Source organism: Notechis scutatus, chromosome 5, assembly GCF_049901735.1.
Source record: "Notechis scutatus isolate UNSWTSFEM ecotype Mainland chromosome 5, rNotScu1.2, whole genome shotgun sequence".
Lineage (NCBI taxonomy): Eukaryota > Metazoa > Chordata > Lepidosauria > Squamata > Elapidae > Notechis > Notechis scutatus.
In genome coordinates this window covers 29,753,694-29,769,441 of record NC_142013.1, presented here as the reverse complement: position 1 = coordinate 29,769,441, position 15,748 = coordinate 29,753,694, and the positions used below count along the sequence as shown (strand labels likewise).

At 34.0% G+C, this 15,748-nt stretch overlaps 1 protein-coding gene across 6 annotated transcripts in view; it reads right to left on the bottom strand.

Moving 5' to 3' along the window:
- Positions 1-15,748, bottom strand: part of ZBTB20 (zinc finger and BTB domain containing 20) — a 477,851-nt gene that overhangs the window by 16,052 nt on the left and 446,051 nt on the right. For all 6 annotated transcript variants that reach the window (XM_087966401.1, XM_026680425.2, XM_087966403.1 and 3 more), the window contains one exon: positions 6,862-6,960. In XM_087966401.1, coding sequence (XP_087822527.1) covers positions 6,862-6,923 — 62 coding nt within the window. In that variant the 5' untranslated portion in view covers positions 6,924-6,960. The remainder of the gene's footprint in view (positions 1-6,861; positions 6,961-15,748) is intronic.

Genomic DNA, 15,748 nt, shown 5'->3' with positions numbered 1-15,748 from the left:
CTAATTTATTGTATATGCCAGGGGTCTTCAAACTTGACAGCTATAAGACTTGTGGACTTCAACTCCCAGAATTCCTCCTCCAGTCAGGTTAGCTCAGGAATTCTGAGAGTTGAAATCCACAAACTTGTCAAGTTTGAAGACCCTTGATCTATGCTAAAAAGAAAAGTGACTATACGAGACTCTTAAAACAATACAATTCTGTATGGGACCTGTGCCATTTCAAAGCCAATATTAAAATCATGTTTTTATAGTTTTCCAGAAATCAGGGTAAACTTTCTGGAAAGTCATGTTTTCTTAAAGCTCTAAATATTCCAAGCTGGTATTTCAAATTTAGGATGTTTTGTATATTTCACAAAAATAATACTGGTTAGGATGAACAGTGAAGCTAATGACTTCAATATTTATGTTCCGTTTATAAACACTAATATAATAATGGACAGAGAATCTTAAAAAACGGACAAAGTTAAAATAGTTCTCTTGTGCACAGAGAAGTAAAAAAAATAGTTTTGAGAAAAGAGAACTATTTAGGGGCTATTTAGCATAGCTTTGAGATGTACACATAAACATAAATACACATTATATGAAGTATTGTATTTAACATCAAAATAAGATGGAATTGTCCAAACAAATTCTGGATTTTCTTTATTATAAAAAAAATAACATATTCAATATAACAACAAATCTATTTTTTTACTTCCTACCTCTCTTCCGCCTCCCCCAGAGACTTTTCACAGGGAAAAAAAAAGATTTACAAAGTAATTCTGTACCCTCATGGAATCAGAAATGAAGAAATATGCAGAAAAACACATTATAGCATAACAAAGGGCAAACCACTTTGCTATTAATCAAGAACATTGTCTCTGGTTATATAAACGAATTACATAAGCTTGGTATGGTAAGAAAGAACACAGCACATGAAAGTTCTTGTGAAACCATGATGGTTGACACTTATAAAAAATAGCCTCTAGAGGGCAGCAGGCGACCAGCTGGTTTCAGATTACGTTAATTTCAGAACTTCAGATATTTTTTTTTTGCTCCAAATTATTATGTTGGTTTACTAAAACCCTTTAAAGAATCTTTGTAATTAAGTATTAACATTACACAATTCAATGACTTTTTTGCTCAGTTAGAAAATGAAAACTGAACTGAGACAAATTGACAGATATGAATCTCTTTTCCTCTTTTCTTTCCTTAAAAATCATGGTATGCAAGAATCTACAAGGTAAATATATATGTTGATCGACCATACCTAAAAGCAATTAACAAACCCACAATTACAGGATCACTAGACAATATTGAATCCTACCATAGTCAAATTATTTTTGAATTCTTAGTCATTACTTTTTTGATGCTAAAATGTTTTCTTAAAAGTGTTAAGAAAACGTTAAAGGCTATAGATATTAATGTACCCAAACAAAGTAAATCTATTCCCCACCTTTTTTTGTCACTGGCATCTTAGATATTATGAAATGTATTCTCATAACAATTTTGATTATGGAATATAAATAACCTACTTAAGAAGATCTATAAAACTGCAACTTTTTGCCCAAAATTTTACCATACAATTAAGGTAAAGGTGAAACTTTTTCTTGCTCATTCACGTCTGACTTTAGGGATCAGTGATCATGTCCATTTCCTAGCTGACAGAGCCAGTGCTGTACAAAGATGCTTCCATGGTCATGTGGCCGACATGACTATAATCCAAGGAATGCTGTTACCTTCCCACTGAATTTGTCTTCTTACATTAGTATACTTTTGAACTGCTAGGTTGGCAGGAGCTGGGGCAAGAATAGGAGCTCACCCTATTGTAGGTGAGTTCAGGTCTTGAACTGTTAACCTTTTGGTCCAGAAGCCCAGCATCTTAACTACTAGGCTACCATAACCCCTACACCACACAATGAAATATTACCAAATTATAAATTATTTCTTGCAACAGACTAATTATTCGGCCATCTGAAATTAGTTGTCACAGGAGAGGGTGAATTTTATCTTGTGAGCAAATTCTGCCTCATCTTCAAAAGCAGTCTTGCTAGTAAGCAAGGAGGTGATGTCATGCAAAGAAGGAAGAAAAACAGACAGCAAGAGATTCATGCCCAAGTATCTGACAAAATCTATAGCCACCATAGTTAAAAACTCACCATAATCAAAGACCCTTTACAAAGGCTGCCTAGATTGGTTTCTTTCTCCGTTGTTTATAGGTGTTTTATATTTTATACTTCAGTTTTATATTGCTTTCTTTAAGTTTTGTTGCTGTTTGTTAAGTGACCCAGTCACTTTTGTTAGGTTGGATGCTAGATAAATGCTAGCTAGCTAGGTAGTTATGAATAAATAGTTAATGCTTGAACTTTATAACAAGGTTAAGCTTACACATGAATAAGTATGTTCCTTAAATATTCTTAAAAATCAGTGTTCTTATATTAATTATAATATGACTAAAAGGTTACACTCATTATTAAAGTAACTTTTTCTTTTCAACTTTGAGTTGCTGTTGTAGCAAAATCCCATGAAAGTCATAATTTTTCATTTTAAAAAATGGGCAAATTCTTTTTTTTTAGCCTTTCCTTACCATGCCATTCTATAAAGTAGCATATACTTTTATGGATCAAGTATTAGAATAAAATCTGGGGTCCCATAGTCTAGAGAGATGTTTGGCAGGATCTGGGCAGGTGGTGGCCTTTTCTGTTGTTGCTCCTGCACTGTGGAATCGTCTTCCCCATGAGCTAAGCATGGTCTCATAACTTCTAAACTGTCAAAGATGATGCAAATGGGCTTGGGAAACCCAGGGAACTGGTGAACTGTTGAGGTGGCTCCATCATTATTAACACCCCTTCAACTATTATTTTTTTAGCTGTTTTTATAGTTTTAATGTCCAACTCCAACCCGAATTAAGGGATTACAGGATGATAAAAAGGGAGAAATCATTTTAGCTATGTATTGCTTTAGTTCTGTTGTATGCTGCCCAGAATCACTTGCTTGTGAGATGTGTGGCTATATAAATTAGATAATAAATAAAATAGTTGAAAATAGTTTTGGTAATTCTTTATTTCAAGAATATCATTCTAACTTGATCAGCTATTAAGATATCTGTATCTTGGATATCTATATCAGAGGTGGTATTCAGCAGGTTCTGACCAGTTCTGGAGAATCGGTAGCAGAAATTTTGAGTAGTTTGGAGAACCGGCAAATACCACCTCTGACTGGCCCTGCCCCCACCTATTCTCCGCTTCCCGAGGCGCAGCTGATCTGCTGGGTCTTCTTTGGTTGCCCTGCACAGGAGAACGGAGATGGAAAGCAGATTAGTGGGGTGGGGAGGGAATGGAGATTTTACAGTATCCTTCCCCTGGAGTGGGGTGGAAATGGGGATTTTGCAGTATATTCTTCTCCCACCATGCCCACCAAGCCATGCCCACAGAACCAGTAGTAAAAACAATTGAATCCCATCACTGATCTATATATATTGCTTACAACACAAAGTATTATTTTAGATGTGGAACTAAATCTAATGGGCACAATCACACCATGTATATTCCAGATAATGTAATTATTTGTAAACATTGGGTGTAATCTGATTCTGAATCTCCATATAGCAGAAATTAATGAGTGAGTCAACTCCATTATTTGTTTTCCTTTTCTACATACAAACTTGATTATTTCAAAACAGTTATTTATGCAAAGCATAGCTTTCAGAACAGTGGTCACCAACTAGTGCGCCAGGGGCCACTGGTGGTCCACGAAAAAAATTAGGTGGTCCACAGAGAAATGTCACTCTCAGAGCACCCCGCAAAGCAATTAATCCAGGCTGCGGCGGAACACAAGGCTTGCATCGCTTGCATTGCGAACAACACGAGGTAGTAAGGGGAGGGGGGAAAGGGCTGAGAGGGGGAACTTGCCTCGCCTGGCCACTGGGCTGCTTCTTTCCACTTCTTTCTTCTGCTTTTGGCTGCACACAAGGAAAGCAGCAAGTCTTTCTTTCTCTTCCCCAAACTCCACCAGAAATTAATCTTTGGGACCCTGCAAGGCATCCTGCTCCAAGAGGCTGCACTGGCAAAGACTCATTTCTGGAGGAGTTTGGGGGAGAGAAAGAAAGACTTCTGCTGCTTTTCTTGCATGAAGCCAAAAGAGTCTCTCTCTCCCTCTCTCTCTTCCGGAGAATGGAGCTGGAGACAGTATCCCATGATTCAAATAAAGATTGATCGGTCAGTAGGAAAACGGGGTGAAAAATTTTCCTGCAGACTTTTTAGGATTTTCCCAGGGTCTCTGGTCCGCAGGATTTCAAATTATGACTTTGGTGATCCCTGAGGTCCAAAAGGTTGGCAACCCCTGTTCTAGAATATTTTTCTAAAACTTTTACCAGTAGCTCCCATAACTTTGTGGGTATGTGGGCAATGGAAAACACAACTGATTGGGCAAATTCTGGCTATGAAACATCCCAAATTTTTTTCCAGGCTATCCCACTTTCTTTACATGGATGATCTAAAGCTATATGTAAAAACACCATTTGAAATAGAAGCACTGCTCAACATTGTCCATATGTACAGCCTAGATTTTGAAATAGAGTTTGGAGTGGATAAACTCTCACAATCAATAGAAATAGAAATAGAAAACTGAAGGAATCAAGATGCCCTGTGGAAATAACTTCAAGGCTTTGAATGAAGACGATCACTATAAATACCTTCAAGTTGGCAACATCAAGCATACTGACGACAAGAATATGGTTAGAAATGAATACATCACAAAAGTGAAGAAGAAAGTCCAAACTCAGTGGAGGAAAAATACTGCTAAAGGAATTAACTGTTGGGCCACTTCAGTCATTAGATACACAACTGGAAGAGTGGATTGGACTCATAGAAAATTAAACCATGGATAGGAAGGCCAGAAAAATAATGACAGTGACTCATGCTCTTTATCCACACAGAGACATTGACAAACTCTACTTAAGAAAATAGGTGGGTTGCAAATTATGCCAGAAAGTTGAAGAAGATAAATAGGCATTGGAAGACTATCTGAAGGACAGTGAAGAAGATGCACTGAAGCTACTATAACATGAAGGCTTATTGAGTACTAGAGAGACCAAACAGTTCTCTCAAAATATTTGCTGTTTAAGTATAACCTGAAATTGTTCACTCCATTTTCTCTGTCTCTTTCCCACATCTTAATGTCTTTCAGACATTAATTTTCAGGTACACCATACTCTTAATTGTATCACAATTGTATCTTAAGATTTACTTCAAATGTTTTGGGTTCTTAGCTAATAAGAAAGTATCATCCCTGCCTAGAGATAATGATGATTGTGAATAATCTTTATTTTTACAACCATTGCAATATTTATATCAAATTACAGCTCCAAAATTCTGAAGAGCCATATCCTTAACTTGCTTTAATGTGCTCCCAACAGCAATCCTGGAGATGATTTTTTTTTTAAAAAAAACACCTTATATTTCTAGATTTTACCCTTGTGGACCTAGAATCAATCTACCCCATGTAGTCCATGTTTTATATTGGTATTCAAAATCATAATAAAGAATACCCAAGAAATAAAACATCATTTGCATACATATACATACACACATATATACATATACATGCTCAACAAACCCATCTCTAACATAACCACATTATCATCAACTGATTAATTCCTAGTTTGATAAATTCCTGCAACAACCTAAATTCATATTTTCTTCCACATATTTTACCTTTTTTATTCATAATTACACCTATACTTTCATTTCATATTCATCAGCTCCACTTTAAAGACCAGACTACCTTCATTTACATATCTAACATATATAAATATATGTATATAAGTTTATTAAAAGTCAACATTGACTTGATGGTACTACATTAATCAATTAATCAAGGCAAATATCATTTTCTATATTCTACCAATTACACAGTACACTAACTGCTTCTTTTTAATCTGGGTTGGTAAACAAGGAATGCTGGAGAAAATACATACCTCCTATTTTGTCAGTTAAATTTACAATTATCTTAGCTAATTGTTGGATAAATAATTCAGTGCATAAAATTGCTTGCCATTGTTGATCTGGAACTCTAAAATTTAGAGTTATTTTGAAGTTGAGTTATTTTATCAATTATTGTCTGCCCCAGTTACTGAAATGCTAAAATATGTGCATTCACATACACATAGAAAGACATGGGTTCCATTCATGATCTTTTGGAATATAACACATTAAGATTTGTATGTTTTCTTTTACAGATTTGGATTATATACATTGTCTTATTGACTCCAATGATACTATTAGTAGAGTCCTTACATAGAGAGAAAAGGTCATCAGACAACCCAATTTATATTTTCTGAGAATTAGACAATGTTATGTGAATGATTGTTGTTCATATTTATACAAATGTTTATTAAATGTATGGCCTTTACATCACATTAATTGATCATTAGGTTTGTCTTGTACATAATTTAATATTGGTTTTTCAGCTAATCTGAATTGCCAAAACCCAACTTCATTGAACAGCAGGAACCTCATAAAATGCAACTGAACCACTATTGCAACTTTGTTTCTATATTCTTTTATAATGCTGTAAAAATACAAAGTGTAGCAAAAATCAGGTGCCACAGACAAATTTTTATATGAATTACAATAAATGTTCAATTGGTTGTCATTTCTTCTAAAACTTTCTTATTCATTTCAGACATGACCCTTGATCACCACTAACTCAGTAATATTTTCAATGAAGCCCCAAATTAATAAAATATTGTGATTGGATCAAATGACCCAACTTTTGATACATCATGTATGTATATGCTGGCTTCTAATTTCTTACAAGGTACTGAGACTTTCTTTTATTCTTAAACAGTAATATTATGCTGAGTTTACAAAATTAACTTACAGTGGTTTCTGAATATCACTCTTCAGGTAAATCACTCCAAGCTTTGGACTTAGTGCAGACATTCATTGAGGCAGGAAAAGGGGAAAAGTTGTGCCTGCGCTGAAAAGAAACAAGATGAAGTATGAGAAAATTGGTTATAAATTATCTGGAGAAAAGATGAACAGTTAGCAAATGATTTCAAATCATTTTGGATAGCAAACTGCCAAAGAAACAGTATCTTCCAAAATCACTCTTCCACACTAATTGAGTAGATTCAACATGAGCTATCAATAATGCACTAATGGTTTATTTGGCTATGACAGAATACTAAATTAAGGGATCATAATGGGAAAATAGCAAATTCAAACCTGGATATTATCTTAATAATATTTTTCAATAATAACTGTGAAAACAAAAAACAAATATCCTAATAAATATCCTAATTTTTTATATATTGTCACTTAGAATTCTTCTTATTGCCTCCTCTTAAATAAACAAAATAAGTTGAGACATTTTCACTGTGATCAAAAGCTACATATAGTTTAAATTAAAAAAATAGTTTAAATATTGTCATTGAAAAATAGATAATGCAAAGAACAACTGTAAGTGTATGAAGTATATGAAGAAGTAAAAAAACTTGTCAATTAAACATTATTTTATATGTGTGAACTGGATGAGCTCTCTTTAAATCTATCATTGTGCCTACTATGAAATCAATTATTTATTCTGTATTTTATCCATTCAATGAAGAAAATTTATATTTGATTATAAGGAACTTTGTATCCATTTTTAAAAATATATTTGAATATTCTTTCAATATTGTTTCCAGGTATTTGTAATTCCTGTTACAAACTAAGAAGGCCAAGAAGACTCTAGTAGGAGAATGCCATTTGGCTTAACAATATCAAATTTCTGGTACTGTCATTTGTATAGTAGAACTATAGTGGATATAGATAGATTTATTTTTTATTAATATCACTAATTGATTTCAACTGTCTTTAACATGGCAGTGCCTAATCCCATACAGCCTTAATATATAATCATGCATAATACTGTCAGAAAAAAACCCAATAGTTCAGGACTCCCACTGACATTAAAATACATAACACCAACTAAAAATAGAAATTGAAGGCATTACAAGTGAAACCTCCATTATTTTTTTCTTTTTTCTTTTCCCTTCTGGCAGCAAAAGCTAACCTGCCACCAACTCTTGGAGGACGACAGAACATAGGTCTACCAAATCAAACAAACTAAAGAACTCATCTTCTTGCACATAAGAAAGGACATATATGGTTGATGAAATTCTACCTATTTTGCTAAGAAGGATTAAAAAGCATTTGTTTTGTTCTAGGAAGGAATTCAAAAACAAACAAACAAACACAACACATTTTCACATATGTTTTTATTTCAGTGTTAATTCTCCCCCCACTTAAGGAAGGCCCTTCATTTCCTTATATAACATCGAGGCCCCTGAAGAGGCAGCTTCAGTTGTTTACTTTGGGTTATGCATGGGGTTGGCTTGCAAAGGAATGAAGTCAGCAAAAACATTTTTGGCCTCTTATAAAGGCAAGGCTGATTAATGGCCTTTCTGCATAACTCCTCATACTAATACTTTGATACTTCTATTTCCTCTTTCTATAAATTGGATGGTGACCCTTCTTTGCTTATTGGCCTTCTTTTCTGAGCTGCTCATTAATCAGACCCACTTCTATGATATGGTCTGTCATATCATATTATTTACCATGCACATAAGCATAAGATGCATTAGCCCTAAGACCACAGTATACATTGCATGCTGGAAAGTATCTAAATTTATTTTGTTTCACTGTCCTACACAAATAAACTGTAATAAATCTGCATTTAGTTAATACCCATTGCAGTATTATTACAGTTTACTAATAATTTTTATTCTATCTTCATCGTGACATTTTTCACCTCTGAAATTATTCCTCATCTGGTCTAACTGACTGACAGAAGGAGGGGGCGAATTAAAATGTTTATCCTCATTGCTGAGGAACTAGTCATCCTGAATTTTTGGAATTATGATTCATAATATGATAATATGTTGAACCATAGTGTAGGTAGCACCCAGTGGTGGTATTCAGCTGGTTCTCAGCAGTTCAGGCGAACCGGTAGCAAGGATTTGGCATGGGTTGCTGAACCGGTAATAACTTCTGGCTGGCCACGCCCCTGACCCAGTCCCCAGTTGCTTGCTTGCCCCACCCGCCCAATGCTCGCTCACCTCGCCCGCCTGATGCTCACTCCGCCCAATCACTCCTTAAGGTAGTTCTTTTTTTCTCCCTCCCGAGAATCAGCTGTTCCTACAATCAGCTGTGTCGGGATTCCCCTCGCTTACTTACTGCTTCGCCCAGGAGGCTTCCCTGAGGCCCAGGAAAGAAAAAAATGGAGAGAAGGGGGTGCAACCCCCCCACGTGCTCCATATTTTGCCTTCCTGGGAGCAAAAACACTCCCCCAGGAGGCTTCACTGAGGTACAGAAGGTCCCAAATTGAAGCGCATGGGAGGGGGGTGTTGCATGCCCCCTCCAGGCTCCATTTTTTTCCTTCCTGAGCCCCAGGGAAGCCTTCTGGGAGCAAAAACGCTCCCCTAGGAGGCTTGCCTGAGGCCCACAATGCCCCCAAAATGGGGGGCAAAAAAGCCATGCCCACCCCAGTCACATGGCCATGACAACCTAGCCACGCCCACAGAACCAGTAGTAAAAAATTTTGAATCCCACCACTGGTAGCGCCTATGAAAAAGATAATTCCATGATGAAGATAATTAGGAAAGGTACTAAAAATTGCCAAAATAACAATTCTTTAAACAAATTTACAGTGCCACCATATTTGAAATGCTTCTTGTCCACTTATACAGCTTTACAGAGACACATTCACAAAGAATAAAATAAAATTACTATTACATGTGACATTATCCCTAACAAGAGCAACCTATCTCCAATTTTAACTCCCAGATTCTAGATGTTATTTTCAAAATTAGTTGAAGGAGCACCTACATTTAGAAATAATTTATGGGTACAGTAAAAAGAAAACAGATCAAGAGTAACAAAGCTAAGCTCATAAGATATTCTATACCAGGGCTGTCAAACTCATGGCCCATGGCCCAGATGTGTCACGCGCTGGCCACACCCATTCACGGTTTAGCAAAGGGGGAAAAAGTAGCGATACATCACGTGATGATGTGAGTTTGACACCCCTGCTTATATTTTCTCCAAATTAACATCAAATTGAATGAAAAGTTAGTTCCTTTTTCTTTAATGTTTGGGGGAAATGTTGCTTTTATATTTTGTGAACTATGCCATGGTTAATAGATTGTGTGTAATACTCAATAAAAGGACCAGTATTTCTATCATACTATTTATTCATAAACATCTAGCTTCTATCTCTTTATTATTTGTTAATTATTATATTTATTATGTCTCCATTAACTGCAAGTGAACCATATTTGATATGGTTTGATAAAATTGGAGAGGTTTCCTAGAAGCATCTACTAAAAGTCTACTTTCTTCCTGTTTTTGAAACTTTGTTTTATCGAAATCTAGAAACACTGTGTTTTCAATATTAAACCTTAATATTATCTTCTCATCTTTGTCACAGGTATGTGTGTGCATTCAATATATAATGTGTGTGTGTGTGTATTATACACACACATACATACACACACACACACACACACATAAAATAAATAATCTGTTCTACAGATCAGGCAAGGACCCGAATTATTTATTCAAAAAGCTCCAAGAAAATTACTGCTTCTCTATGTATAAAATTGATTTTGAAGTACTATGTTATCTGGTTCAGAAACCAGTAGAACTTTTTATTGTGTATTTTAACTTTCAAAAGCCTTGATAGAAACAGCATCTTTAATAGTGTTAATCTTGGCCAACATTTGAGAGTTCAAATCAATTATAATCTCAATTTATATGTATCTTCTAAATTCTGAATAGAGCCAATGACCTTTTAGCTCTTTTATTAGCATATTATTTATGTTCTATTGCATCCTCAACAGAAAACTACTTTTAATATAAATTGAAAACTGTACTTGATTGAGACTCTAGTCTAGCCCACAAAATTCTCTTCTGTGAATTCTGGGAACTGGTGAATATTAGCAACCTAAGAATTCTCATAATTTAACACTCCAGTATAGAAAGAATATACCATTTTTAAAGATGCTAGTACTATTCACTCTTTGAGCAGTTCTAGGATGTTCATTGGTACAAATCCTTGCAGAGTTAGATGCTGTCAGATCAAATCCTGGTGAATACATAGATCTTACCAACTTATCTTTTTAGTAAACTGTAGTTTTTTAAAGGGAAGTCCTGTAATATTTTTGATACCATTAGTCGACCTTATCTTTTTTCTCTTCTGCTTTCCTTAAACAGACAATACACACACACACACACCACCGAATGTGAAAATATATAATAACATCCCTGAAGAAAAGGACTTTTTGCTTTCTGATCATCATCTCAAAGGAGCAGTCCGTCCTTTCCCTGTTGTTGCCCAGGACTGACTGATTGGATCTTGTTCATGGTATTTCTAATAACCATCTCCAGATTCAAAGTTCAAAGGAGTTTTATTTTCTCATTCTCTGTGTCCAGCTTTCAAAAATTTACATTACCACTGGGAAAGCTACTGTGTTAACTATTCTGATTTTTGTTGCCATAGAAATATCCTTACCCTCCATAATCTTATCTACGATTTTCATTTTCTTTCTCTCTAGGATTAATCTCTTTCTTAATTCTTCAGCACAGTTTATATCTTTATCTATTCTATTTCTAAAAAAAATAATACTATGCACTATTTTCACTACTTAGTTGTCAATTCTAAGGTCATAACATACTAATTACCAATTTTTTTCTATGTATCTAATATTTAATGTTAACTCAGATGTTTTTTCTCTGTCTATCTTTGTTTTATTACCTTTCTTATCCTAAATAACCATGTTTCTCAATTCTTTACTGCAAAGGTTCCACAGGGAAATAATTAAGCATTCTTAATTCTTAAAATTTTGTATTATGCAATATATTTAATTCTGATATGTGCAATTGGTGTTGTCTATTTGCAGAGTTTGAGTTTACATTGCAGGAAACAGAAATGGATTATTATTGACGATTCTTTTATATTATTTTGATATATTATAAGATATTTTATAGCTATGAACTATAAAAAGTAAATTAGTTTGAGAAATTCCAGCACAAAAATCAGGAATATTAATATATTTAATATAAGATAAAATATAATATAAGAGAATGTATTATCATCAGTTATTGTTATCTCTAATGATTGGTTTATTATCATAATTTAAAAAATTATGAATCACAAAACTTCTCACAAAGCAATGATCTACATATTAAAAGTGAATATATTTCAATTTTAGTATAATGGATCCAATATTTTGAATACATCTGAAATTGTTGATAGCAGAAATTAAACACACTAAAAGATAATAAATTAAATAAAACTTTGAGCCATTTTATACAAACATTTGAATTGTCAACAAATGACAAACAATGGAAAATTTCCCATCAGATGTGCTTGAAATGGATGTAAAAAATTAGGGAAAGAGCAATTAAAATTTCCTTATGTAACATATGGAAGAGGAAGAGCCGATAGTAATAAATTTAGTTTTATTTGTACATTTCAGTTTCATTTTACTTGTACATTTTTAATTGCTACATTGAACATTGAGCTCTAATTCTAGTGTAGAGAAATAGAGGACCAGTCCATATCTGGAGCAAGGCCGATACATTGATATATTTCAAGCAGGAAAATGCTGGGATTATGAATCCACAGATAAAGTAGTGAAGCAGGATCAAAGGTATAACCAAAAATGAAAAGCCAATAGTGTAAGATTCATATATCACCATATTAGAGGGAAAAACAATTAATTTAAGTGGTGAATTTGGAACACAGTGAAACAGTGAGAAAAACTTGTTCTTCCTTCTCAAAATAAGTTAATAATCAACTAAATTATTATTTAATATAAAAATGGTCAAAACATTTCAAAGAAATTGAGAATATTAATTCTATGGTACCTTTGACTAACTAGTCAAATGACAGGCTGTAGTTTACTTCAAAACTATATTGTAAATGGATCTGTTTTATTGCTGAAGAGATTGGGATTACAATATTTCTTAATTGAATGAAAATACTATCTTCACCAAAAGCTATTAGTAGAAAGAAGATTGCCACTACCTGAAATCACCAAAGATTATGAAAATTAGTAAAAATTGGCAGTGTCACAATAGTGTATCCATCCATTCCATTGCTTTGGCTAGTTATGACAAATGAGTTTTAAGAACATTCCATTGCCAAGAAACTCTGTCAAAATATTGGTGATTTTTCCAAATCTGTTCAAAATTGCAGAGATGTCAAGTCTGAGATGAGGACATTATTTTCAAGAAGCACAAAACAACAACAAAAACAACATTGGAAGAGAATGGTTATTCTATTTGCTGATAATTAGTTCACTTTATTAATATTTTACCTGAACCAAAATTTCTTTGGGTTGATCTCTCTTTACTGAATTCATCTTAAGGTCAAACCATCTTTTCTTTTTGCCTTCTTCTACACTTACTTGCATATTAACACTAACGGTAGAACTTGGGACTCTCAATTTAGTGGGACTGCTTTTAAATAAAAAGAATAGACAATGTATTTTGCACACACATCAAATTGTCTTATCTTATTTATCATTATAAACTTGTTTTATCTAAAATGCTATTACTAGGCTTCCTGGTTTCTGTTCCAATCCCTTTCATTTTCTCATGGTCATTGCTGGGTTCTCTGCCCTTCCATTTGTTATGTGATTTATTTTCAAATTTTGGGAACACATTGCTCCTTTCTGTATGAATTGTTAAAAGTGATGTAGAACCTCTGGCAGAAACTAAATCAGCCTAAGACTAGACTAATATATCTGTATGTTTGCATGTGAATGCACCTGTTGCAGGATCCAACCTGGATTCTAATCTAGTTGAATTGTGTCTGAGTCTTCTGCCAAGTAAAGTCAATAAGAGGTTAAATGTTTCGAGAGCTGTGATTTGTTGCTATTGTGTACCTTCCTGTGTTGGGAAAAAAATGTAGTGAACAAATATGAGCTGCATTGTCAGGTTTATCCTATGGGGAGAAGCGAACCATTTAGACAAGGCTCATAAGCAAGCCAGGAATTAAGATAAGTAAAAATTATTGACAATAGTAGGAATTCATAGTCAAAGAATTTCAACAACTTCTGGGATTTAACAACAAGGTTTCTCTCTGCAAACATAAATAATGTTAAATTTTTACATTTACAATTATTTTTCCTTCCAGCTCTTTGTAAAATTATTTGCCCCCTCTTTTGGATAGGTGAGACTCTCTTTTGCCTTTGTAATCATTACATCTGTTATCATGGATTTTTTTTTTTACTGCCTTGTGTGGGAACCAATTCCCACATGCACAAAATGCAGCTTGCGCCCATTCTGTCACCTTGCATCTTCCTCGTTCAGGAAAAAAAAATGATGGACAACTTCTGTGTGCAGGAGAGACAAAGCTCTTGTTTTCTTTCTGAACAGAAGTCTGGATCCAACACACAGATTAGATTTAATTCATTACTCTTGATTAAAAGGAATGTCTGACATCCTACCTGAAGCATATCTACATGTGGAATAACATAGTTATTACTTAAACTTTTTTCCTACAATATAGATCTTACCTTCGTCAAAGAAATGTAACTAACCTTTTATTATTATAATTCTGGGCCTGATAACTGTACAAATCTATCATCTTAAGCATGTGCTTAACTTGGGATTTAATTGTCAGCATTTCTTTTAGTTCTTTTTGACACACAAGAGACATTTTCCAAAAGCTGAGTTAAATTATTAATATAAGTGTTAGTCAGTTTTATAAAATCTTGTATATGCACTAAATTATCATTTGTTCTCAATTTTATTTATTTCAGTTTTGAAAAAGAAATATCCGCTATGGTTGCTTTATTTATTTATTTGAGATCTAATCAAATACTGCAATAATTTTCACTTTTACTATAAGGCAGTATTAGGAACTACGTAGAAGAATTTACTTCCATATTTACTTCTATATTATTTTAATTAGACATAAATTCTTTAGTAAGAGATGTCAAGCAGGCTTATTAGCAATAAATATACTAATTGCCCCTCTAGCTTATGAGACACAGGAAGAGACATTATTTTTATTATTTTCAACTGAGGATCACTTTTTCTTAGTCATAATCTATTGAGAGCTTTAAAGAGTAAGGAAGATTATCTTGAATCATTACTGTGATATGCCTCTGTTGCCAGGATGGCAAGGGGTGAAACATTTTATAATTCTGCAGTGTCCAGATGACATTTGGAAGTTACTTGGATTAACACCTCCCTAATTCACTGAACTATGAGTTGTCGAAATGCAATCAGAATTTCAAATTTTAATTATTATATTCAGTCTCAAAAGTAATATTTTTAACTTTCCTGAGGAGTTGCATTCTTGGTCTGATCTATCTAAATAGGCTGACAGGACTGACCTAGAGGAAAAGAATGGAATAACTGCTAATACTTTTTGTTTCATTCTTAAGCATCAACACAAATTAAGAAAATAGTGCTAATTCTGTTTATTGCTACTTCCTTCTGCGCAACAAAAGAAGGTCTGGGAAGCTGACTTCTGCAGACACAATTTCTTCAACAATAAGGCAGTTATAGATGTCTCCTGTTAGCGAATAAGAACTAGAATTAGAAATAAACACCAGTCTCAATCACAAGAATGTTATACAGGAGATGTATCAGCAGAATGGCTGTATTCAGCCAATACCGATCTCTCGTGACTTTTATTTTATTTGGAATTGGTCACTGTTACAAGTAGCTTGAATAAGTCTTTGTTAAAAACTGAGTTTCATTTATAT